Raw genomic sequence first — 27,928 nt, 5'->3', positions numbered from 1 at the left:
GCCTTGTTGTACAAGAGGCTGTTTCTTTGACAAGAATAAAAACACAGGCAAAGCCCTGTTATGACTTTTAATGCACGGTGTCCCTGTCTCTGGCTACAAAGAAACCGCTGTACCAACCTCTCCTGATGCTAAACCCTCACATATGGTGGCCGATGCGGGCGCGGTCTTAAAGAGACATACACCTATTTAAAAGGACTTTTTGCTGCTAAAAAGTGGAAAATCGTTGCTAGGGGCAACAACACAATTTTTTCTCCCCGAGAGTGCTTGGAAGTGTATGTTTTGGGTGAAGGCGGCAACAGGGCTAAAAGAGACTGTTAAAATGGATGAAATACTTAAACAGCTGATTCAGGCTAATATCAACCAGGGGAAGATAAGCACAGCTCTGCAAGAAGCCAGCGCGACTCAGCGAATGGTGCATGAGGAAGCCATGCGTGCACAGGCTGAAACCAATATTCTGCTGGGTGAAGCCCACAGACTGGCTTTAAAAGAACAGCAGCAAATTAATCGCTATTTGCCAGACCAAATTCAGGCCTCAGTGGAGAGGACTACTGAGCCAATGGACTGTGATGCAGCAAGGCGAATATCCTTGTTTGCACGTCCTGTTTTTTCTGCTGAGACTGTTTACGAGACTGAGCAACAAATGTGTGTCGTAAAAGTGGAAGGGTGTACTGTGAGTGCCTTGCTGGATTCTGGGAGTCTGGTTACCCTGGTGCATGCCAGCCTGATAGACCCTGGAACATTCAGCGGACATAGTATAGGGGTCCTGTGCATACATGGGGACACTAAAGAATACCCCACCGCTTTGGTCACTCTAGAGACTTCCTGTGGAACTGCTTGCCATGAAGTGGGTGTGGTCAAGTCCCTGATGCACAGTGTGATCCTGGGGAGAGACTTCCCAGTGTTCTGGGACTTGTGGAGGAAGAAAGATGTAACCTCCACTGTAAATGTTAATGATGGTATTAATGTGTGCGCTGTGATTAGCCCAGAACCCTTTAACGAAGATGCTGAGGTGCCAGCAGTAGGGGTGACCACTGAGCCTGATAAATTTCCTCTGTCTGTTTTTGGTGGCGAAACAGATGAGCAGGAGGAAATTTCTGAGATACCAGAGTTAAATGTATCACGTAACAATTTTGGGACCGCTCAACTTAGCGATCCCACATTGGTAAAAGCCAGGGAAAATACTAAGGTATTAAATGGAGTGCCTCAACATCCAGGGGCTGATAAGGTGTTTCCACACATGGCGGTTAACCAGGATTTGCTGTATCGGATAGATAACGTACGTGGGGAGGATGTTGAACAGCTGGTGATACCCCAACCGTATCGTAGAACAGTGTTGGACCTGGCTCATAAACACGTGCTGGGTGGACATCTAGGTTGCGAAAAGACCAGAGAGCGTATCTTACAACGATTCTTCTGGCAGGGGGTATATACGGAAGTTCAGAGGTATTGTGAGTCCTGCCCGGAGTGTCAGATAACGGCTCCTATGCCACATTTTAGGAGTCCGCTGATGCCTTTGCCTATCATTGGGATCCCTTTTGAAAGAATTGCTCTGGATCTGGTCGGCCCTTTAGTCAAATCCTCTAGAGGACATCAATATATCCTAGTGGTATTGGACTATGCCACACGCTACCCTGAGGCAGTCCCTTTGCGAAATTCCTCTTCAAAAGCCATTGCAAGAGAGTTGTTTTACATGTTTTCCCGTACTGGTTTACCTAAGGAAATCCTTACCGATCAGGGAACTCCCTTTATGTCCAAAATCACCAAGGAATTATGTAAACTGCTGAAAATTAAACACCTGCGTACCTCTATATATCACCCTCAAACTGATGGTCTTGTCGAAAGATTCAATAAGACATTAAAAGGCATGTTGAGGAGGGTGGTTAGTAAGGATGGGAAGGATTGGGACTGTCTTCTGCCCTATTTGATGTTCGCTGTACGTGAAGTTCCTCAATCATCCACAGGGTTTTCTCCTTTCGAACTTGTATACGGCAGACAACCCCGTGGTCTCCTGGACATAGCCAAGGAAACCTGGGAGCAAGAGTCCACACCTTTTATAGGAGTGTAATTGAGCATGTCACGTTGATGCAAGACCGAATCGCTGCAGTCATGCCGATAGTTAAGGAACACTTGGAGCAAGCTCAGGATGCTCAGAGCAGGGTGTATAACCGAACGGCTAAAGTTAGAAATTTTAACTCTGGTGATCGAGTGTTGGTCTTAGTGCCAACCGTAGAAAGCAAATTTCTTGCTAGATGGCAAGGGCCGTATGAGATAATTGAAAAGGTGGGGGATGTAAATTATAAAGTTTACCAACCAGGTAAAAGGAAGACAGTGCAGTTATACCATGTAAACTTAATTAAGCCATGGAAAGAAAGAGAGACCCCCGTGGCAGTAAGGACCCCCTATAGTCCTAACCCAGATGTGTATTTGTCAGAATCCCTCGCAAAGCCACAGAAACAGGAGACAAATGAGTTTCTGCAGAGAAACACAGACGTATTTTCAGAACTGCCAGGACAGACCAGTATAATAAAACATGACATTGTGACCGAGCCTCAGGTTCGGGTCCACTTGAAACCCTACAGAGTCCATGAAGCTCGTAGACAAGCCATATCTGAGGAGGTCAAGAAAATGCTAGACCTTGGGATTATTGAAGAGTCAAAAAGTGAATGGTCAAGTCCCATTGTATTGATTCCGAAACCAGATGGGTCATTGCGTTTCTTTAACGACTTCCGCAAGTTAAATGAGATATCAAAGTTTGACGCATACCCAATGCCAAGAGTTGACGAGTTAATAGAGAGACTGGGCCATTCAAGGTATTTTTCAACACTTGATTTAACCAAAGGCTATTGGCAAGTACCCCTCACGGAGGGCGCCAAAGAGAAAACTGCGTTCATCACCCCGGATGGTCTGTTTCAATATATTTGTTTACCATTTGGGCTACATGGGGCTCCAGCGACCTTTCAAAGGTTAATGGACATAGTCCTCAAACCCCATCGTCGGTATGCTTCGGCATATCTGGACGACATTATAATCTTTAGTGATGACTGGGAAAGCCACTTACCAAAAGTACAAGCAGTACTAAACTCCCTCAGAGCCGCGGGGTTAACAGCAAACCCAAAGAAATGTTCCTTAGGCTTGGAGGAAACACGGTATCTGGGGTACATAATTGGGAGAGGGGTGATAAAGCCACAGGTCAACAAAGTTGAGGCTATCCAAAACTGGCCCCAGCCCTCAACCAAAAACAGGTCAGAGCTTTTCTTGGAATTGTAGGTTAATACCGCAGGTTCATTCCAAACTTTGCCAGCACAGCAGCGCCCCTGACAGATCTTACCAAGGGAAGTAAGTCTGTCATGGTCAAGTGGGACACGAAGGCTGAAAGCGCCTTTCAAGAGTTGAAACTGGCCCTGTGTAACCAACCAGTCTTAGTCACTCCTGACTTCAAAAAGGAGTTTGTTGTCCAAACTGATGCTTCTAATGTGGGGCTCGGAGCAGTTCTGTCACAAGAGGTGGGTGGTGAGGAACATCCTGTGACCTATTTGAGCAGAAAACTTACCCCGGCTGAGAAAAACTATAGCATAGTTGAACGGGAGTGCTTGGCAATTAAGTGGTCACTTGAGTCCCTGAGATATTATTTATTGGTTTAGGTTGGTTACAGACCACTCTCCTCTTACGTGGATGTGTCAAGCTAAAGAGAGAAATGCAAGAGTTACACGGTGGTTTCTTACTTTGCAGAACTTCAAATATACTGTGGAACACAGAGCAGGAAAACTGCAGGGCAATTCTGACGCTTTGTCTAAGACACACTGCCTTGTAGCTAAATGTGTCCGATCCCACGGGCTCGAACAGAGGAAGAGGGTATGTGAGACAGTGACAGGTAAAGTCATTGAGGGAAGGTATATTTCCCCTAGAATCCTGTCATATGTATCCTAGGCTCCAGGGAATGAGTAGTTCTTGCAATAGAAAGCTCTAGTTTTCCAATCTCGGCTTAAGGAAAAGCCGGAAAAAAGGACCTGGAGTTGGATTGGAGAAGAGCAGGGCGGGTTCCCCAATCCCTAGTTCATCTCTGTTTGTAGGACAAGGCTGCTGCTCAATTAGCTGCACCTGTAGCCTGTGTATAAAAAGGTGCAGACACAGTGTGTGGGAGTCTCACCCCTGACTCAGACTGGAGACTACTAAGGCTGGAGTAGCCTGTATTCTATGTGAGTAAAGACCTGTGTTACTTTGTGTCCAGTGCCTGGTAGGAAGGCACTCGGTATAGTTAGATAATATCTTGTTTAGTTAGTGCTCAGACGAGCAGGATTTATTTTGTATTTTGCCTTGTTGTACAAGAGGCTGTTTCTTTGACAAGAATAAAAACACAGGCAAAGCCCTGTTATGACTTTTAATGCACGGTGTCCCTGTCTCTGGCTACAAAGAAACCGCTGTACCAACCTCTCCTGATGCTAAACCCTCACAATATATACATATATATATATATATATATATATATATAATTTTTTTCACAGGACCAGTTTATGCCATTAAGGTCATCCCTTAGCCCATGATAATCGGCAGTTCTGAATAATAATTTAATGTTTTTGTAGCTCCTCTACCAAACTTCTTATTAAATGATACATGAAAACTGATGTGGTCACTATTACCTAGGTGAACCCCAACCTGTACTTTTGGTATTCTGTCCGGCCTATTGCTTAAAATTAGGTCTAATTGTTGGGTCCCCCCTCTTGTTCTCTTGTTGGGTCCTGCATCAATTGTGAAAATTAATTGTCCTTAATTATTGTCAAAAACCTGTTCCCTTTGTTGGACCTGCAAGATTCTGCCCCCCCCCCCCCCATTTTATATCAGGGTTGTAAAAGTTCCCCATAATAATGACTCCATTATGATTTGCTGCCTCATCTTTTTGCTTTATTAGTTGATTTTCTGCTTCTTCCATTATACTTGGAGACTTGTAACAAATCCCTATCTGTATTCTATTATTCTTTCTCCTTCCCCTTATTTCCACATGATCATTTCCCTCATAGACCTCATCACTGATTCAGGTTGGGTTTTAGGCAGGAATTGTAAGCAAACCCTTCCCCCTTTCTTATTGGTACAATCATTTCTACACAGACTTTAACCCTTTATATTAACAGCCCAGTCATAGCTATCATCCAGCCATGTCTCACTTATATCCACTATGTCACAATTCTCATCCAGCATTATCAACTCTAATTTCTCAATCTGGCATTCGCATACATGCACTTTATATGTTTATCTGTATCCCTTTTCTTCTTATTCCTCTTAACTTTTCTAACCTAGTCCTCTATTCCACCCCATGTTCATTTATAAGCCCCAGCTCACTAGCTAGGCTGTCCTCCCCTTCTATACAGTAATTGCCCCCCCCCCATTCTCTAGTTTAAAAACTCCTCCAACCTTCTAGCCATCTTTTCTCCCAACACAGCTGCACCCTCCCTATTTAGGTGCAGCCCATCCCTATCAAAGAGTCTGTAGCCAACAGGGAAGTCGTCTCCGTTCTCCAAGAACCCAAACCGCCTCCTTCCTACAACAATTCTTTAGCCACTTGTTCACCTCACTAATAGGTCCTTGCCCAGAGCCCTGAAATCATGTTTTAGGACCTTCCACTTACCTCTAACTTTGTCATTGGTGCTAATGTATACATGACGGCTGGGTCTTAACCAGCCCATCCCTTTAATCTGTCAACCCAATCCGCTATATGCCGAATCTGAGCACCCGGAAGACAGCAAACTGTTCGATATTCCTGGTCTTTGTCCTATCTGTCCCCCTAATAATGAAGTCTCCCGCTAGCAGAACCTGACTATCCTTTCCTATACTCCGGCCCCCCCCTTATTGGAGCAGACATTCTCCTGGTTGCTAGAGGAGAACTGATGTTCCCTTCTTTCGCAAACTTGGCAAACTTATTGAGGTGTTCCAGATTAGGGACCGGAATGTATATTAGCAGTGTACTCGCATACTGCAGTACTGTTAAGTCAAGGGTGTTGGCCTGTTAACGCGAACTGAGATGTACTATTATGTCATTGCGTTAATATTAGGAAACGCCCAGAACAAACTTGGGTTCCTGCCCATTCAGTGCATGCTAGTCGGTTGGTTAAGATCTTTTATTTAAAGTTTCCATTAAAACCTAGGCCGAGGTTTAAGGGTCCAGTGGCCCCTCGTAGAAAGGGAGGTAGTGTTCGGAAACACTAATTCATTTAATGATCTCTCTGACTACTGTTCTGGTTTTTCCTTGAGCCTATCTCTTTTCTGTCTTTCTGACAGAATTGGTTTAGTATTTATACCTGTCCTTCTCACTCAGTCTTTGCTTCTGATTTTCCTTACCTTTTAGGTGTCTTGATCAAGCTTCTGACTCAACCCCATACCTCTGACTTTTGGACTTGGAATACTGACCTCGGCTTGTCTCTCGTTAACCCTTTGTTTGCTGATTTGGATTATTTGCTCCCGACTGGCTCTGACCTCTGCTTTACCTGGTATACACTTGCATATTGATTTGGACTTTCTGTTTAACCTCTGGCTGTCTGGTTTCCTTTTTAGGTTTGCCTGCATTGCACCTCTTGTCCAACATTGAACTCTGCTGAAGCAACCTCTGTTCTATGCAGCAAAAACCCTCCCGCCTTACGGTGGGCTCTCGTGAATATCATAGAATAGCCTTAGACTCGATCAAAGTTATGGCGGATTTGAGGTGGCGGATTTGAGGTTGCGGATTTATATGCACGCTCTCTCCCCAGCAGTCTCCAGCAGCCTTTGGGGAATCACTCTCCCAGCATTTCCATATCATAATCACAAGCCCATTTATATAATTTTTTCAAGATGGAACGTATGCAGGCCCTGGGGGAACAAATACATGATCTGACTCAGCTGGTATGAGGTCTGGCTGTTAGGATTCAACCGCATGAAACTGTGCAGGCCCAATGAGTCATCCCAGACGCATCTCTGGTGGAACCTAAAGTGAACTTACCTGATCGTTTCCCTGGTGATCTTAAGTCCTTTGCTAGTTTTCGAGAGACTTGTAAATTGTATTTTCGACTAAGCAACAGTGAGTGGGTATCGTCATTTCACTTTTGCAAGGTGATCCTCAGACCTTTTCATTTGGAACTGTTGACCCCGGAATTTTTTTCTGTGGAGACCTTCTTTGTGGCCCTGGGTTTAATTTATGGAGAACCAGATGTCACTGCCATGGCTCTGAGGCCAAGCTGTTATCTCTCCAGCAAGGACTGCGTCCTGTCGAGGATTAGTGTTCGGAGTTTAGACGATGGTCCATTTCTTCACAGTGGAATGATGCTGCACTCCGTTGTTAATACCGCTGAGGCCTTTAGAAACCTTGAAAGATCTCTTAATAAATTATCCTCCACCCCTAACTCTGGAGGATACCATGACCCTTGCAGTGCATCTTGTCCGACGACTATGTGAGCTCAAAAATGAAAGATCTGTGATGGCCGCTCCCCTTCCCTGCGCTGAGAGCCCTTCATCTGATGCACAAGAGCCCATGCACTTGGGCTCCACTATGTCTTCTCAAGAACGGAGACTTTTTCGGAACCGCAAGGGGCTGTGTTTTCATTGTGGAGATGCTGGTCATACACTCCGTAACTGTTCCAAGTGTGCAGAATGTCCAGCTCCGGAAAAACATCCGAGCCTAGATGGTCCCCGGGAATGCGACCTGGGCAGTCCAGGTTTTTCCCACATTTTCTAAAAAAGTAATTTTGCCTGTTAATGTATGGTTTAATAATAATTGTGTTTCTGGTCAACCTTTTGTAGATTGTGGTTCTGAGGCTAATTTAAATTAAAGAGACTCTGTCACCACATTATAAGTGCCCTATCTCCTACATAAGGAGATCGGCGCTGTAATGTAGGTGACAGTAATGCTTTTTATTTTAAAAAAATGATCTATTTTCACAACGTTAGGAGCGATTTTGGTTTATGCTAATGAGCTTTCTTAATGCCCAAGTGGGCGTATTTTTACTTTCGACCAAGTGGGCGTTGTACAGAGGAGTGCATGATGCTGACCAATCGGCATCATGCACTCCTCTCCATTCATTTACACTGCACTAGCGATATAGTTATATCACTATGTGCAGCTACATACACAAACCCTAACATTACTACAGTGTCCTGATAATGAATACACATGACCATCCAGCCTGGACGTCATGTGTACTCAGAATCCTGACACTTCTGAATCTTTTTTGTGAGATTCCGGCAAATGAAACGAAAGTTCGTTTAGCTCCGTAATCTCGCGGGATTTCGTTTCACTTTTCAAATTTATTTAATTTTTATAAAACAAATAAAGGGTTAAACTTTTTAAATGCTGTTTTGAATACTTTGAGGGTGTAGTTTTTAGAATGGGGTGATTTTATGGGGGATTGTATTGTATGGGCCCCTCATAGCCACTTCACAACTGAAGTGGTCCCTGTGAAAATAGCCTTTTGAAATTTTCTTGAAAATATGATACATTTCTGCTAAAGTTCTAAGCCGTGTAACGTCCTAGAAAAGTAAAAGGATGTTCAAAAAACTATGCCAATATAAAGTAGACATATGGGAAATATTAATAAGCAACTATTTTGTGTGGTATAACTATTTGTCATACAAGCAGATACATTTAAATTAAGAAAAATGCAAATATTTGAAATTTTTCGCTAAATTTTGGTGTTCTTCACAATTAAATACTGAATGTATCGACCAAATTTTACCAGTAACATAAAGTCCAATGTGTCACGAGAAAACAATCAAAGAATCGCTTGGATAGGTAAAAGCATTCGAAAGTTATTACCACATAAAGTGACACATTTCGGATTTGAAAAATGTGGCTGCGCCCTGAACCTGCCAACTAGTCCACATCCTTAGGGCTTATTTAGACGAACGTGATATACGTCCGTGCAATGGACTTTCACGCGCCTCGCACGGACCTATGTTAGTCTATGGGGCCGTGCAGACTGTCCGTGAGTTTCACGCAGCGTGTCCATTGCGTAAAACTCACGACATGTCCGATATTTGTGCGTTGTTCGCGCATCACGCACCCATTGAAGTCAATGGGTGCGTGAAAATCATGCGCAGCACACAGAAGCACTTCCGTGTGACGCGCGTGATTCGCGCAACAGCAGTAAAAAGTATGAATATACAAACATAGTGTCATAATGATGGCGGCTGCGCGAAAATCACGCAACCACGCATCCTACGAGGCTGACACATGGAGCTGTTAAGTACCTTTTGTGCGCGCAAAACGCACACGCTCGTATAAATCCGGCCTTAATGGTTTAACTGCTCCTTTCAGTTAGGTCTCTGGCTGTAATATAAAAAAAAATTGCAATCGGACCAATTATTTATTTTCTGCTATTTTATATTGCACCAATATATTCTGCAGTGCTGTACAAAGATTGTCATCACAATGCGGCTCACAATTTTTCCCCCTATTTTAGACACACACAGACTAGGGTAGCATCGGACTGGCCCATCGGAGGACAGGAGGATCCTCTGATGGGCCCAGACAACGAGCTGCTTTTATCCAGCAGTGGAGCAGAGAGACATTTTCTCCCTGCCTCGCTGCTTACTTTTGTAGGCAGGGCCGGCATTAGGGCCCCCTGCCAACTATAGCAGCTGCTACGGGGCCCGCAGCATGAGGGGCCTGTGCCGCGAGCTGGACAGGGCCCCCCCCCAATGCCCGGAGGCTATGGCCTGTACAGCGGTAGCGACGCCACATTAAATAGTGTCTGCGTTCTTAGGGTAGGGAAGGGGAGTTGATGTGGTGGCAGATATAGGAGCATTTTGCTATATGATGGGCATTATACTGTGTGGGGGCAGCTATGGGGTGCATTATACTGTGGGGCAGCTATGGGGGGCATTATACTATGGGGACAGCTATGGGGGCGTTATACTGTGTGGGGGCAGCTATGGGGGGCATTATGCTGTGGGCACAGCTATGGGGGCATAATACTGTGGGGACAGCTATGGGTGGCATTATACTGTGGGGAAAGCTATGGGGGGCATTATACTGTATGGGGAGCATTATACTCTGGGGACAGCTATGGGGGGATTATACTGTGGAGGCAGCTATGTGAGGCATTATACTGTGTGGGAACAGCTATGGGGGCATTGTACTGTGGAGGCAGCTATGGGGGGCATTATACTGTGTAGGGCATTATGCTGTGGGGGCTGCTATGGGGCATTATGCTGTGGAGGCAGCTATGGGGGCATTATACTGTGTGGGGTGCAGCTATGGGGAGCATTATACTGGTGTGTGTGGTGTAGCTATGGGGAGCATTATACTGTGGAGGCAGCTATGGGGGCATTATGCTGCATGGGGAATTGGTTTGGGCATTGTACTGCATGGGAGCATCTGTGTGGGCATTATACTGTATGGGGGCATCTCTTTTGGCTTTACTGTATGGGGCATCTATGGGGCAGTATAGTATATGGGGGCATTATAATGTATGGTCGCAACTATGATTATATTATACTGTATGGGGGCACTATGGGAACATGATACTGTGTGTTCTGAACTGGGTATTTATGAGCGGGGATTGGGTGGGATTAGAGGCGTGGCTTAAAAGCAAAGAAAATATTGCCGATGTGCGCCGCATAGTTTTTTCCTCTTTGTGATACTTTAAAGTATAGCACTGTCTACAAGGAGGGCTGTATGGGGAGGCTGTATAGCACTCTACAGGGGGGTCTGTATAGTACGGTCTACAGGGGGCTGTATGACACAATCTACAAGAGTGGGCTGTATGGCGCTATCTACAAGGGCGGGCTGTGTGTGGCACCCAGGGAAGGGGGTCCCGGTCAAAAGTTTGCTATGGGCCCAGCGTTTCCTAGTTACGCCCCTGGGCTCCGGTGCTAGTGACTGCCAGATTCACTTGCATTTGCATACTCCGGACGCAGATACAAATGAATACTATAGGCTACAGGCGATGTTAGGCCTGCAGCCTATAAGATGCTGGGACGGAGTCTCTGCGCAGGCCGGTGTGATGACATCATCGCATCACGCTGGCCTACGCTGTCTGAGACTGTGGAGCACTCCACCTGTTGCTCTGTCCGTCGCGGGAACGAGGCTCGGTACGTACAATTTTAGTATTGTTTTTTGGGGGCGCTGTATAACGCTATATACAAAGAGTTATAACAATAATCTTTATTTATATAGCGCCAACATATTACGCAGCACTTTACAATTTAGAGGGAACATGAAACAAACAATATCAGACATTACATAGTGACAAAGCTCATTTACAATTCAAACCGAGTAGTGAGGACCCTGCTCGCAAGAGCTTACTATCTATGAGGAAATAAGGGAGACACAAAGTGTAACAGTGTTTGTTCTGTACAATGGTCCAGCCATTTTTTGTATACACATGGGGTGGTACACATAAAGCTGCATGAGCCGGTCACCTGCCAGTATCCGTGTATGACGGACATGAAGAGAAGGAGTGTGAGGGAATCTTATTCTAATGACTAATCTCAAAGGGGGGCCATGGGAAGGAATCCGATTAGGGAATGTTATAGGCCTGTCTAAAAAGATGTGTTTTCAGGACACGTTTAAAACTGTGGATATTGGGAATTAATCTGATTGTCTGTGGTAGCACATTCCAGAGGATTTGTGCAGCACGAGAAAAATCATGGAGACGGGAGTGGGAGGTTCGGATTATGGAGAATTTTAATCTAAGGTCGTTGGCAGAACATAGAGCCAGAGTAGGGTGGTAGACAGAGATGAGGGAGGAGAGGTAAGGAGGTGCAGCACTGTGGAGAGCTTTGTGGGTGAGAGTAATAAGTTAGAATTTTATTCTGAAGGGGATGGGCAACCAGTGCAGTGACTGGCACAGAGTAGAGGCGTTAGTGAAGCGGTTGGTCATAAAGAGGAGCCTGGCTGCTGAATTCACGATAGATTGGAGAGGGGAGAGTTTAATGAGGGGAAGACCGACTAATAATGAGTTACAGTAGTCAAGACAAGAGTGAATCAGAGCAACAATGAGAATTTCCTCAGTAAGAAAAGAGCGGATTCTGGAGATTTTTTTGAGGTGAAAATTACAGGAGCGTGAAAGTGATTGTGAGGAGTAAAGGAAAGATCTGAGTCAAAAATAACCCAGAGACAGCGGGCGTGCTGCTTAGCAGTTATGATAGTGCCACATACTGAGATGGAGACATCAGATTTAGGGAGGTTAGTAGATGGTGGGAACACAAGGAGCTCAGTTTTAGAAAGATTCAGTTTCAGATAGGGAGAGGACATGATGTTAGAGACAGCAGACAGAGTTGTGTGGCACTATCTACTTGGGGGGCTATGTGGCAATATCTACTAAGGGGGAGGGCTGTGTGATGCTATTTACTGAGGGGACTGTGTGATGCTATCTACTGAAGGGGCTGTGTGGCACAATCTACTAGTGAGGGCTGTGTGGCAATATACAGGGGGAGGGCTGTGTGGCACTATACGGGGGAGGGCTGTGTGGCACTATACAGGGGGAAGAGCTGTGTGGCACTATACAGGGGAGGGCTGGGTAGCACTATACTGGGGGAGGGCTTTGTGGCACTATACAGGGGTTAGGGCTGTGTGGCACTATGCAGCGGGGGCTGTGTGTGGCACCATCTACAGGGAGCAGTGTGTGGTATTATCTACAGGGAGCAGTGTGTGGCAACATCTACAGGGAGCCGTGTGTGGCAATATCTACAGGCAGCAGTGTGTAGTATTATCTACAGCGAGCAGTGTGTGGTATTATCTGCAGGGAGCAGTGTGTGGTAATGTCTTCAGGGAGCAGTGCGTGGTAATATCTACAGGGAGCAGTGTGTGGCAATATCTACTGGCAGCAGTGTGTGGCAATATCTACTGGCAGCAGTGTGTGGCAATATCTACAGGGAGCAGTGTGTGGTATTCTCTACAGCGAGCAGTGCATGGTAATATCTACAGGGAGCAGTATCTACAGGGGGCTGTGTGTGGAACTATTATTATTGTGGGGCGTAAAGGGGGTACTATTATAGTGTGTGGCACCGAGCGGCCAATATTTCCATCTGGGTACTATAAATGGTTGTTGTAGAGGGTGGGGAGGTGCTAGAAAAGAGAGAAGCCAAAGATGTTTGTGTTTCAAATTTTGCAGAGGCGATTCATAGTTGGGAGAAGGCATTAGGGCAATCTGGGCCGGATGAAGAAGAAAAGGAGTTTTCCCATATTAGAGATTTATGGTATATCCATAGGAAATGCTAAAAAATGTCTGATAGATGCGGGTCCCAGCTCTGGGGTCCGCACCTATATCTAGAACTGGCCGCAGAATCCAGGCGGAGACGAGTGGAGAGAGGGTCACGTGTACTTTCCCTATTCTGTTGTATGGCTGTCATGGAAACTGCTTTTGCTCGGCTGTTTCCCATAACGCCCATTGAACAGAATGGAGAGAGCTGCGCGCATGCGTGACCCTCTCCCCACTGGTCTCCAGCTGGATTCTGCTGCCAGTTCTAGATATAGGTGTGGGACCCTATCTATCAGACATTTTTGCCATTTCCTATGGATATGCCATAAATGTCTAAGATGGGAAAACTCCTTTCAGTTATATTGTCTGCAGAGCGCTTGTGTAGGACTGTTATCTACCACTATATGGTCACTAGGTGGCGGTAATATTGGACTTTGGTTTACTACATATATTTTACTACACAATTAAGAGTGGTCGCATTATTTCTATATATCTGATGGGTGGGCCCAAGTACTCCAGTCCGACACTGGACTAGGGCCAATTTTATTAGGAACCCATTCTTTCTTATAGTGTGGAAAGAAACTAAGAAAACTCAGGGAGAACATACAAACTCCATGCAGATATTATAAGAAATTGCAATCTGGACAATATGCTAATACAATCTTATTATTAGTGTTATTGTCTGTGTCACTTCATGCAAGCTACCAACAAATACACCTGTATTCTGCTGATGATGAAGTAGCAGGTAATTTGGTTTATCTGTATATCCTTACTATTCGAATTACTTCTTCTTGAGAATAGTTTAGTTCCAATAGCATATAAAAAAAAGAATAATTGTCATATAGTAGTATTAAGTGCAGCTTGCAGTATCTTTAAAGTAATTTAATCCTGTTTGTTAATTCTCCATTTACTGAAAATAGACTGTATTCTATTTACAGCCATCTGTTTATAGCTCAAGGCTTTTTTTCAGATCCACAACTTTTATTTGTGACTTACATGACTTATGTATTGCAGGATCCTTAGACTATATTGAACCTTCCCTAGTTGCATCTGTCAATCATGGCAACTGGAGGTGGAGAACACACTAATGATGTCGCTGAGAAAGATGGTGAGTCATCCATCAAAACATAGGTTAATATGAAAATTAAAGGCCCTTTTACATGGGCCAATGATCGGGTAAACGCTCCTCCATCGGCTGATCTGCTAGTTTATGCAGCAACAAATATTATCTTTGTCTGTCAGCAGCACATCTCACTGTGTGAGATGCTGACATGATGGAAATGTATGGAAACTAACAATCGTAGTAATGATCACTTGTCCCCATACATAACCAATCATTGCTCCGGTGAAAGGAGCAAACGAGCACCGATCAACAAGCTGTCTCGTTGATCGGCGCTCGTTTTAGCGGCCCATATCGGGCTGTGTAATAGGACCTTTGCAGAGAAGGCATAAATATAGACACCCAACATCAAGAACATCATCTCTGTTAAAGAGGCTCTGTCACCAGATTTTGCAGCCCCTATCTGCTATTGCAGCAGATCGGCGCTGCAATGTAGATTACAGTAACGTTTTTATTTTTAAAAAACGAGCCTTTTTGGCCAAGTTATGGCCATTTTTGTATTTATGCAAATGAGGCTTGCAAAAGTACAACTGGGCATGTTGAAAAGTAAAAGTACAACTGGGCGTGTATTATGTGCGTACATCGGGGCGTTTTTACTTCTTTTACTAGCTGGGCTTTCTGACGAGAAGTATCATCCACTTCTCTTCACAACGCCCAGCTTCTGGCAGTGCAGACACAGCGTGTTCTCGAGAGATCACGCTGTGACGTCACTCACAGGTCCTGTATCGTGTCAGACGAGCCGGCACCAGAGGCTACAGATGATTCTGCAGCAGCATCGGTGTTTGCAGGTAAGTCGATGTAGCTACTTACCTGCAAACGCTGATGCTGCTGCAGAATCAACTGTAGCCTCTGGTGCCGACACGATGCAGGACCTGTGAGTGACGTCACAGATCTGCACTGCCAGAAGCTGGGCGTTGTGTAGAGAAGTGGATGATACTTCTCATCAGAACGCCCAGCTAGTAAAAGTAGTAAACACGCCCCGATGTACGCACATAATACACGCCCAGTTGTACTTTTACTTTTAAACACGCCCAGTTGTACTTTTGCAAGCCTCATTTGCATGAATACAAAAATGGTCATAACTTGGCCAAAAATGTTTGTTTTTTAAAAATAAAAACGTTACTGTAATCTACATTGCAGCGCCGATCTGCTGCAATAGCAGATAGGGGTTGCAAAATCTGGTGACAGAGCCTCTTTAAGGTCCTATTACACGGGTCAATATGGGCCATGAAAACGAGTGCTGATCAACGATACAGCTCGTTGATTGGCACCTGGTTGCGCCTTTCACAAGGAGCAATGATTGGTTGTGTATGGGGACGAGTAAATGTTACTATGATCGTTCATACCCATACATTTCCATCATGTTGGCAGCACTTCTCCGTGTTTACACAGGGAGTTGTGCTGCCGACAACGATAATATTTTATGCCTCATAAATGAACAGATTATCCGATGCAGATCGTTGTCCTGTTTACACAGGGCAATGATAGGAAACGAGCTTGTTTGCCCGATCATTGGCCCATGTAATGGGCCTTCACTGAGATGAGTCAACCTCAAAGACAGGTTTACGACAACTGAAAATCTACAAAGTCGTCGTGGTGGTGAGTGATAATAAGTATCATGTGCTACTATACAAGCCTATAGTTTAAAAATAAATCCCCAGTAGGAAAAATAGCAAATTTAAAGCATTTTAAATGTTTGCCTAGATTAGTCATATATACTTCTACATTTTATACACAAAGAGATGTATCCTCATGACATTTTATGTAACTGTAAACCAGACGTGGATCCAGAAATGAGAAGAAGCAAAATATTCCTTTTATAAATGTCCTCCTTTCTGGATGCACTCTTGAAAGCCATCAAAAGCTGCATCAAACTGTGCTGTGTGAACAAAACCTAAACGACAATATTCATCCCCTTTATAGCGATTTGGCGCACATTGTGGTATATCAGCCTTACATAGTTAGCACAGTTGAAAAAATGCATAATTCCATCAAATCCAACCAAGGGATGGGAGAACTGATACAACTTTGTTTTACCCCTATTGATCCCAAGGAAGGTTTAATCTGACAGGATCAGCATTCAAACAAGTATTCTATCCTAGCCATGGCTTTTTTTTTTGGTGTTGGACAGCCAGAATTTTTTTAGTATTTTTTTCCGTGACCTATAGGGCTGTTTTTATATCACTTCTATAAATAATCACTTATGATAATATTTATTTCTTTTTTTTATTAGGTGTCAATTGTATAAAAAATAAAATGTTTCTAATTTTCTGAATATTTAACGCAGTAATTTTACACTAAAATAAAGTGTTGAAATGACTTTCTATATGTTTTGGGTGATCAGGGTGGGCTACATGTCTGGTTCGATGACAAAAATACTTTGAGATTTGGTGACATAAACCGATGTATCTTTTCCATAGAATAACCTACAATGCCAGAGAGAAATCCCTTGGTAGAACCATAAAGTAATGAAGTATTGTGAAACCCAAAATACATCAATTAGACTAATGGGAAGGTATACAAAAAAAAGCCATGAGGCATATGTACTTAAAAAATGCAAAAATGCTCTATTACAAAAATTTAGGCTAGAAAAACGCCCACAATATAAAAGACACACATACACAAGACGTAAGTAAAAATGGTAACCCAAAGAGGTGGTTTTAGATATCACACACACATCAGTATATACGTATGGAAGTAAGTACAATGTAAAGTACCTGGCACAAGTAAAGGGAACATATATGTCAGATGTGGAAATATAGAAAATATCCTGTACAATCTACATAGGACCTATATTGCATGGATAGATAGCCACAAATGAAAAATGGAGGCATAAAGGAAATACCAAAAAGCCAGTATACTGTACTGACCCATACATATGTGTGTGTGTGTGTGTGTGTGTGTGTGTGTGTGTGTGTGTGGTGTCAAAACGACCTCACCCTCCGACGCACGTTTCGCATTAGCTTCTTCCGGGAGTGGTGAATTTTTACCATGCAGGCAGGAAGACAACCATGGCTGGGTGAACACATAATACAGTATACATGTGCACTGGTGTGTCATCTTCTCTGTGAATACTAATCACTTTGTCATTTTTCAGGACAACATAACACAGGCTGTTCTATCAGATGTAGACACAAACACATTTGCAAGCCCTTTTAATACAAACCTCCCATGTTTCTACTTGACCTGTATTTTTAAATCCAGCTCAACCAGATTTTTAATGAGGAGAAATTGTATGAATACGTGTTTAATTCTCTTGTTGTTTTACGAAAATGTAAACTATATCCTGAAGCAAGTTGACTACTCTTTAATTTCTTCATTATTTGTAGTTCAGTTCCTGAACTGAAAGCTTATATTTTTTTTATTACGTTTTTGTTCTACAGAGCAGCAGGCAGAGGCTGTTTTCCTTAGTTACACATTTCACATGACTGAGATGAGGAATGAAAATGGGGATTCTGCACCACTTAGTGATGAAATAGAAGACGCAAGGCAAAGAGACAGGTACCAGTCTGGTATAGAATTGCTAACAATTTAGCATTTACAAATGAAAATAATAAAATCAAGCATAATATGCTGCAACATTAAAGTTATTTTACCCACCAAAACCCCTGACCACGGTTTGCCAAAGCAAAACAGCATCAGCTTCAATGGAGAGGTGGCCACAGTGGAGGTGGACTACGGGAGATATGGAATAAGGCAAGCGCTGCATGCTCAGCTTTTACAGTAATGGTAACCTCCGTAGACTTTAAAAAGAAGAGCCACTCACAACCTTGACCACTACTCAATTGAACCCAATGCTTTAAACAGCCGCTATAATACCCATTTAACTACTAGTTTGCAAATTCTGTAAGAGGTTAGTGTCATACAGCCTGGTCCAGTATTATGCAGAGAGTGACACATTTTTTATAATTTAGCCTCTGTATACCACCACAATTTATTTGAACCCAACCAATAAGTATGTCATTCAAATGTAGACTTTCAGTTTAAATTCAAGGGGTTTAACAAAAATATTGCATTAAGCATTTAGGAATCATAGCCATTTCTACATACATCCTCCATTTTTACACATTCAAAAGTAATCAGACTATTGGCTGATAAGCAGTTTCATTGCCGGGCGTGGCCAGTTCCCTTCTTATTTCATGACAAATTAAGCCGATAAAATGTCTGGTGCGGATTTCAACTGTTAAATATGCATTTAGTTGTTGTTCATGTCCGTACAAGTGCAGGAGACCATCGTTAGGCTGAAAAAATGAAATAAGGCTTCGTTCACACCTGTGCCAGGGTCCCGTTCCGTAGTCGACTACGCTATTGGTTCCATCAAAACGATGGAACCTTTGCACAACGGAGATAAATGAAAACCATTGGCACCGGATCCGTCACCATTGAAATCAATGTTGATGGAAACGGAAACCTATGGTTTCCGTTTGTGTCTGTCAGGGCTCCGTTCAGACGGAACGGAGCCCTGATGCAGATGTGAACGAAGCCTAAACCTATCAGAGATATAGCAGAAACGTTAGGAGTGGAAAATTAACAATTTGGTACACAGGTCCTGCATCGTGTCAGACGAGCGAGGACACCGGCACCAGAGGCTTCAGTTGATTCTGCAGCAGCATCGGCGTTAGCAGGTAAGTCGATGTAGCTACTTACCTGCAAACGCTGATGCTGCTGCAGAATCAACTGTAGCCTCTGGTGCCGGTGTCCTCGCTCGTCTGACATGATGCAGGACCTGTGAGTGACGTCACAGCGTGATCTCTCGAGAACACGCTGTGTCTGCACTGCCAGAAGCTGGGCGTTCTGAAGAGAAGTGGATGATACTTCTCATCAGAGCGCCCAGCTAGTAAAAGTATTAAAAACGCCCCGATGTACGCACCTAATACACGCCCACTTGGACTTTTACTTTTAAACACACCCACTTGGACTTTTGCAAGCCTCATTTGCATAACTACAAAAATAAAAACGTTACTGTAATCTACATTGCAGCGCCTATCTGCTGCAATAGCAGATAGGGGTTGCAAAATCTGGTGACAGAGCCTCTTTAAGGCATGGTCTAATAGATTGGCTGCTAGTTTAAGACGGACAGTCGATAATGCTTTGGTATACTGAGTATACCAAAGCATTATGTAAGAGATCAATAGATCGCGCTTTGCAGTTTTCTAGTGAATCTAATAAAATAGTTAAAGTTTCATAAAATTTATTAGGAAAAAAGTGTTCACAGTAAAAATAATTTTAAATGCTTTTTTCCCAAAGCGGTTTTATTTAGCATGTGTTAAAAATAAAAACAAAACACATATATGATATTACTGCGATCGTAACAACTCTTATAATAAATGTCAACACATTATTTAAACCAAACTATGAACGGCGTAAAAAAAAACAAGCAATAGCCGAATTGCTTTTTTTTTTTTTTGTCTCTCTCTCTCCCCCCCTAGAAAAAAAAAATTCTTAAAAGTTAATCAATAAATATGTACCTAAAAATGGTTCTATTAAAAAATTTCTTTTTCCGCAAAAAACAATCCCACGTACAGCAATATTGCCGAAAAATAAAAATTGTATGGCTCTTAGAATGTGGCAATGTAAAAACTTTTTTTTTTTTTTTTTTTTTTAAGAAATGTGCTATTATTGTGAAAAAGTAGTAAAACATAAATAAAACTATACATAATTGGTATCTCCGTAATGGAACTGATCTATAGCATAAAGCTAACGCTTTAATTATACTGCACAGTGAACGTTGTAAATTTAAAAAGCAAAAAAACTATGGTGGAAAAAAAGTTAATAAAAGTTAAAGGAATTGTCCAGGCTGGGGGCGATTTTTATATACTGACGACCAGGGGCGTAACTAGGAAAGACTAGGCCCCATAGCAAACTCTTGACCGGGCCCCCCACGGGTGCCACAAGCAGCCCCCCTTATAAATCGTGCCCCCTGTAGAATGTGCCATACAGCCCCCCTGTAGACCGTGCTATATAGCCCCACCTATAGACAGTGTCACACCCCATTTGTAGATAGCGCTCCCACCTCCCCCTTGTAGAAAGTGCTATACAGTCCCCCTGTAGATATCGCCATAAAGCCTCCACTGTATATAGCGCTATACAGTTCCCACTGTATATAGTACACACAGCCCCCCTCCCTTGTATATAGTGCCACACAGCCCCCCCCTTAGTAGAAATTGCAGCGCAGCCCCCCCTTAGTAGAAATTGCAGCACAGCCCCCCTTAGTAGAAATTGCAGCACAGCCCCCCCCTTAGTAGAAAGTGCCACACACAGACCCTCATAGATTACGCCACACTCAGCCCCCTGTAGATAGAGCCACAGCCCTCCCCCTTGTAAATAGTGCCACACAGCGCCCCCTTGTGTATAGTGCCACACCGCTCCCCCTTTTGTATATGGCTACGTGACTCTTCAGGATAGTGGCACCGCACCATGACCCTCTAATGAGTAATTAGCATATAGTGTGCGCCGTTTTAAAACTGGATTTTAAGGATTTTGGTGCATCTGAGAAAAACATACAAGGGAATGTTTGGAAATATTGTCAGGTCATGTATTACCGCATGGTAGCGGTTCAAGGGGTTAAAACTACCAGACAGGTTCCCATTAAATATACAATGAATTGAGAACAATTCCATATGCCCTGCATTTTTGTTATTATAAATATATCCTATATAACTACAGATCCAGAACCAAACTCTGACATATATACAGCACCACAATCAAGCTCAGTACATATATACAGCACCAGAACAAAGCTTAGTACATATACAGTATACAGATCCAGAACCACGCTCAGTACATAAATACAGTACCACAACCAAGCTCCGTACATAAATACAGCACTAGAACCAACCTCAGTCCATAAATACAGCACTAGAACCAAGCTCCGTACATAAATACAGCACTAGAACCAAGCATTGACATATATACAGCACCAGAACAAAGCTCAGTACATATATACAGCACTAGAACCAAGCTCATTACATATATACAGCACCAGAACAAAACTCATTACATATATACAACACCAGAACAAATACAGCTCAATTTAGTGCAACCCCTGCCGTATAGGTTTGTACGACGTAAAACTGCAGCTCCCAGCATGGCCCGAACAATGGTGAGGATATGCTGGGAGATGCTGTTTCACCCAAAAAATCATACCACTCATCATCTCGCTGCAGATCATACAGTGATTACAATACCGATTAGAGGCAGAATAAACATTTACATTAAGTGACTCACCGGTGACGTCTCAGATTCTAGTTCTTTTTCTTCACCTTCCGGTCCAGACATCTATGATGGATTTCTACCGGCCATGACCCACTTCTGCAGTTTTCTGCTCAGATGTCTTCAGCTTCTCACTTTTAAAACATTTCTGCACCTATAAACGAAGTTAAAATTCTCAACACCTCTAAATATCATAAAGCACCATACACTGCACCTTTAGCTATAATAGCGCCATACACTGTGTCCCACACGCACACACCGTGACCCCTGTAGATAGTGCCCCCATAGCCCCCTGTAGATAGTGACCTACATAGAAGCCACTGTAGATAGTGTCCCACATACAGCCCTCTGTAGATAGTGCCCACATATGGACTCTAGAGCTGCAAGGCAATAGTGCTAACCACTGAGCCACCGTGCTGCCCTACATATAGCTTCTCCTATAGACAGTGCTCCACGTATAGCCCACCTCTGCAGATAGTCTCACATATAGCTCCCCCTATATATAGTGTCCCACATATAGCCCACCCCTATAGAAAGTGCACTAAAAATAGCTCCCCTATATATAGTGCTCAACATATAGCCCAACCCTGTATAGTGACTCACATATAGTGTCCCACATATAGACCCCCCTGTATATAGTGGCCCACATCCCCACATATAGACCCCCCTGTATATAGTGGCCCACATCCCCACATATAGACACCCCCTGTATATAGTGCCCCACATATAGACCCCCCTGTATATAGAGTCCCACATCCCCACATATAGACCCCCTGTATATAGTGGCCCACATCCCCACATATAGACCCCCCTGTATATAGTGGCCCACATATATACGACCCCCCTGTAGATAGAGCCCCCACTATATATAATGCCACTCACAGTTTTATGAGAGAAAAAAAACAAAACTTGACATACTCACATGATTCTGTTCCCACGCTGTTCGCTGGCGATGCAGACATGCTCTCTTCTGAGCGGGTCTGCAGGAGCTGAACGAGCGTCGTCCAATGATGCTGATTGGCGGGGCAGAATGACTTGCCCCGTCACTCAGCGCCTTTCAAGCAGGAAAGGGCCGCGATTACGTGATTGCGCCGCTAGCCAATCAGCGTCATTGTAAGGCGCTGAATTGTCGGGCCCGGCCATTCAGTGTTAATGCATGTATTTGGATGTTGCTAGCACCGGGGCCCCCTCCGGTGCTAGCGACACCTACAGGCATGAGAGGGCCTGTGTCGCCCCGGCCCATACTTGTTGGAGGCTCGGCGGCGCTGGCCCCATAGTAGCGGCGCTACCGCTGTAGCAGCCATAACCAGGGCCGCCATCAGGGGGGTATTACTGGTACTCCCGTCAGGGGCCCGGCCACATGGATGAAGAAAAGGGGCCCGCCAGGCTGCCGTCGCCCCCCCCCTCGGACTGTTGCCCCCCCCTCGCAACGCTCACAGGCCCCCCTCGCAACGCTCACGGCCCCCCCTCGCAACGCCCGCGACCCCCCCCTTAGCGACCCCCCCCCCCCTAGCGACACTCCCCTAGCGACACTCCCCTAGCGACACTCCCCTAGCAACACTCGCGGCAGCCCCTGCATACCTGTTGTAGCTTCACTGGACGGGGAAGATGCAGCATGTGCTGAAGCTGCGTATGGAGATCCCGCCCCCCAGCTCCTCTACACTGCCGACCGGACCTGCAGGCTGGTGAGTATGTTCCCCTATCCATCCTGCTTCCCATCCCCCTTACCCCATTTGTAGATTGTATAAAGTTGGTTAAAAAGTTTTTTGGTATTTTTTCGTTTTCCTAGCGTTTTTTGCCGCGATTTTCGTAATCGCGGCAAAAATGGCGCAGTTTTGCCGCAATTATATAAAAATCGCTGCAAAACCGCGTGATTTGTGCCGCAATTACGAAAATTGCATTAAAAAAAGATACAAAACATGAAAAGTGCTGTTAGGCTATATTCTCACAGTGCGGTCAAGTCACGTTTTTGCAAAAATTGTGGCAAAAAAATGGGATTTCACCGCACTGTGTAACTAGACTAAGGCCTTATTCAGACGGCCGCATTCGGTCCGTGACATACGGAGAGTGTATCGGCTGTATCTCACAGGCTGACCACAATTCATGGAGCCGGACTCCTAGCATCATAGTTATCAGTGTTGCTGGGAGTCCCTGCCTCTCTGCGGGAATACTGTCCCATACTGTAATGATGCTTTCAGTACGGGACCGGGGACAGTATTCCCACGGGAACGGAGGGACTATGATCATAGATAACTGTGATGCTAGAAACCTGGCTCCCTGAACTGTGGTCGGTCCGGGAAATATGGCCGATACACGGTCCTTATATCACAGACCGAACATGGACATCTGAATAAGGCCTCATTTACACGAGCGTGTGCGTTTTGCGCGCGCAAAAAACGCTGCGTTTTGCGCGCGCAAAAGGCACTTGGCAGCTCCGTGTGTCATCCGTGTATGATGCGCGGCTGCGTGATTTTCGCGCAGCCGCCATCATAGAGATGAGGCTAGTCGACGCCCGTCACTGTCCAAGGTGCTGAAAGAGCTAACTGATCGGCAGTAACTCTTTCAGCACCCTCGACAGTGAATGCCGAACACAATATACACCAACCTGTGAATAAAAAAAGACTTTCATACTTCCCAAGAACTTCCTGCTTCCCCCAGTCCGGGCTCCCGGCCGTTGCCTTGGTGACGCGTCCCTCTCTTGTCATCCGGCCCCACCTCCCAGGATGACGCCGCAGTCCATGAGACCGCTGCAGCCTGTGATTGGCTGCAGCCTGTGCTTGGCCTGTGATTGGCTGCAGCCTGTGCTTGGCCTGTGATTGGCTGCAGCTGTCACTTTGACTGAACTGTCATCCCGGGAGGTCGGACCGGAGTTATCGGTAAGTCAGAACGTCTTTTTTTTTTTTACAGGTTCATGGATTTTCGGAGCGGAAGTCACTGTCCATGGTGCTGAACCAGTTTAACGCTTTCAGCACCGTGGACAGTGACTGTCTCCTGACGTCGCGTACCCGAACATTTTTTACCGGTTTCGGTCAAAACGAGTTTGGCCGAACCCGGTGAAGTTCGGTGCGCTCATCTCGAATTTGACACTCCGTTTGGATGTTTGTAAACAGAAAAGCACGTGGTGCTTTTCTGTTTACATTCAGGAGTTTGACAGCTCTTGCGCGAATCACGCAGTTCGCACGGAAGTGCTTCCGTGCGGCATGCGTGGTTTTCACGCACCCATTGACTTCAATGGGTGCGTGAGTGCGCGAAAAACGCACGATTATAGAACATGTCGTGAGTTTTTTTCTGCGCACACGCGCTGAGCGCAATTCACGCATCGTCTAAACTGCCCCATTGACTAATATAGGTGCGTACGACATGCGTGCAAAGCACGCGCGTCGCACGCGCGTATAATACGTTCGTGTAAATGAGGCCTAAGCCACTTACTTGCCTCCTATTTTTGGTGCGGATTGCGCACTGAAAATTCACTACAAATTACAATATAAGGCCTTATTCACACGAACGTGTTATACGTCCGTGATACTTATTAGGTCGCACGGACTTATGTTAGTAAATGGGGCCGTTCAGACTGTCAGTGAATTTCACGCAGCGTGTGTGCGCTGTGTAAAACTCACGACATGTCCTATACTTTCCCGTGTTTCGCGCAGCACACACCCATTGAAGTCATTGGGTGCGTGCAAATCGTGCACGGCACACGGAAGCACTTCCGGGTGACGCGCGTGATTCGCGCTACAGTAGGTAAAGAAGTGAAGGGAAACATAAAAGCCCCCCCTTCTTTACTGTGTTGTAACATCAAAACAGAGTGTCATAATGATGCCGGCTGTGCGAAAATCATGCAGCCGCGCACCATATGCTGACGCCACACTGAACTTTTGCTCGGGCAAAATGCAGCGTTTTTTGCGCGTGCAAAATGGACACGTTCGTGTGAATAAAGTCTAAGCCGATATTCAGACCAACGTGTGTGAAATCAGACGTGAAGAACGGCCGTTTTTTGTGGCCGATTTGCAGCCGTGCGGGACCCGTTTTCACACATCCCTCATAGACTTGAGTCTATTGAGGGATCCGTGAAAACGCACAAAAATAGGACATGTCCTATTGTTTTACAGGCCCTTCACACGATCCGTTAGAACAACGACCAGGTGAATAGCCCCATAGAAATACATGCAGCCGTGTGACGGCCATTAAAAAAAGGTCCTTCACACGGACGAGTAAAACGTTAGTCTGAATAAGCCCCAACTCATGTGAATGGGGTTTGTCAGAACGTTATGCACGTGCAGCATTTCACCCCACAAATAATTTTTTTTCAGCTTCCCAGTACATTATGCGGTACAATAAATGGTGCCATGAAAAACTACAACTTGTACCGCAAAAAACAAGCCCTCAAGTAAAAAAAATTATAGCTTTTGGAAGGTGGAGAGGAAAAAACAAAAGTTAAAATCCAAAAAAAGGCTAAGGAGGGAAGGGTTTAAATAAGCTGCATGCCTATTAGCCCTTATTCACACGACAGGGTTTCCCGGCCGGGTGACGGCCGTTCATAAATCGGCCGTCACCCGGCTGCAGTAGGAACAATAGACCCCTAAAGGACTATTCACACGACCAATTTTTGGACGGGCCGGGAAAACCGGCCGTCAAAAAATGGGACATGCCCTATTTTCGGCCGTTTACCCGGCCGCCCGGCTCCCATAGAAGTCTATGGGGCCGGGTAATACACGGCCATCACCGGAATGTGTCCCGAGTGATGGCCGTGTCTACCGTCGCTCGCTCTCTCCTCCTCACAGCGCAGAGTGCATGTGAGGAGGAGGAGTGTATCTCATTCAGAAGAAGCGCTCTATGCTGGAGGTTAACACTGTGGGGGTACTGCTGTAGCGACGTCCCTGCTCTGCTATGTGCAGGGGTACTTTGTGGCAGGGCTTGGGTGTACAGCAGGTGGAAGGGGGCGCTGCGCTGGCTCCCTTCCCAAATCGCCCTGGCCCATTGAATCAGCCTCCTTTCCGCCCTGGCGCTTGTTCAGGCATCGCTACAGCTATAGCAGCCATAGCGGCTGCTAGCGGCGACACCTACCATGGCCGATGGCGCCGCTAGCAGCTGCTGCGGCTGCTACTGCTGTAGCTTCGTCCCTGCTCTGCTATGTGCTAGCCCCACTTTAGCTCCCTGAAGGAGTGGAATCCCTGTGTGTTCGGGGATTCCGCTCCTGGACAGAGCGCTTGATGTCTCTGTCCATATCTGGGCAGTGACATCAGGGGAAACTCCTGAAGCAGAATCCCCAAACACTCTGTGACCGGGGATTCCACACCAGGAGAAGCCAGTAACGTTCAGTGTCCATAAATGGACACAGACGACAGGGGCTTTTCCTGAAGTGGAATCACCGGCCACATGGGGATTCCCCTTCAGGAGTTGCCCCTGATGTCACTGTCCAGATATGCCCGGCCCGGAACGGATGCAAAACTAATGCACACCGGCCGGGAAAAACGGCGGGACACTGTCGTGTGAATAAGTCCTTAGGGTATGTTCACACAATTAGCAAAAACAGTCTGAAAATACAGAGATATTCAAGGGAAAACAGCTCCTGATTTTCAGAAGTTTTTTAAGCAAACTCGTGTTTGCTCATCCACTTCTCTTCGTTACCACCCAGCTTCTGGCAGTGCACAGACACACAGCGTGTCCTCGCGAGATCAGGCTGTGACGTCACTCACTTCCTCCCACAGGAACTTCATTGCGTCGGATAAGCGAGGACATGCTGTGTGTCTGTGAACTGCCAGAAGCTGGGTGTTAACGAAGAGAAGTGGATGATGCTGATTCGTCAGCATCATACACTTCCATTCACAACGCCCAGCTAGTAAAAGAAGTAAAAACGCCCAGATGTACACACACAATACACGCCCACTTGGACATAACTTTAAACACTCCCAGTTGTACTTAAGAAAGGCTCATTTGCATAAATATAAAAATGCTCATAACTTGGCCAAAAATGCTTGTTTTTGAAAAAAACAACCTTACTGGTATCTACATTGCAGCGCCGATCTGCTGCAATACGAGATAGGGGTTGGAAAATCTGGTGACAGAGCCTCTTTAAGGCCCCTTCACATCGTATTGTTGCCCTAAGTTTATCGTGTAGTCAGGAAATCTCCTACCTTACAGTATAAACAACGTAGACGATAATTCACAGGGCTCCATTATGTCCTTTTAGCCTCCGTCGGGCTGGTGGATGTCGGTTTAGCTTCTTTTTGAAGGATGAAATGGCGTAGTAAACTTTGTTATTCCGGAGTCCCCAGGCAGCATCACAAGTGCTCTATCCGTGGACTTTGTCCCTGGGAGCTCCTGACATCACTGTCCATATATGTAAAGTGACATCAGGGGATTCTCCAGGGCCAGAATCCCTGGCCAGAATGTTGCCGACGCTCCGGCCGTGTACTCAGGCTTTGTGCAG

At 45.1% G+C, this 27,928-nt stretch overlaps 1 protein-coding gene across 1 annotated transcript in view; it reads left to right on the top strand.

Annotated features, from left to right (window-relative positions):
- The window catches only part of BAK1 (BCL2 antagonist/killer 1), a 109,437-nt gene that overhangs the window by 50,395 nt on the left and 31,114 nt on the right, over window positions 1-27,928 (top strand). Inside the window, exons 2-3 of the mRNA XM_075850607.1 lie at window positions 14,181-14,274; window positions 17,670-17,787. Of these exons, the coding sequence (XP_075706722.1) occupies window positions 14,226-14,274; window positions 17,670-17,787 (167 nt within the window). The 5' untranslated portion in view covers window positions 14,181-14,225. The remainder of the gene's footprint in view (window positions 1-14,180; window positions 14,275-17,669; window positions 17,788-27,928) is intronic.

Source organism: Rhinoderma darwinii, chromosome 2 (genome assembly GCF_050947455.1).
Source record: "Rhinoderma darwinii isolate aRhiDar2 chromosome 2, aRhiDar2.hap1, whole genome shotgun sequence".
NCBI lineage: Eukaryota > Metazoa > Chordata > Amphibia > Anura > Rhinodermatidae > Rhinoderma > Rhinoderma darwinii.
The sequence above is the reverse complement of the archived record's forward strand: the minus strand, read 5'-3'. Positions and strand labels throughout refer to the sequence as shown.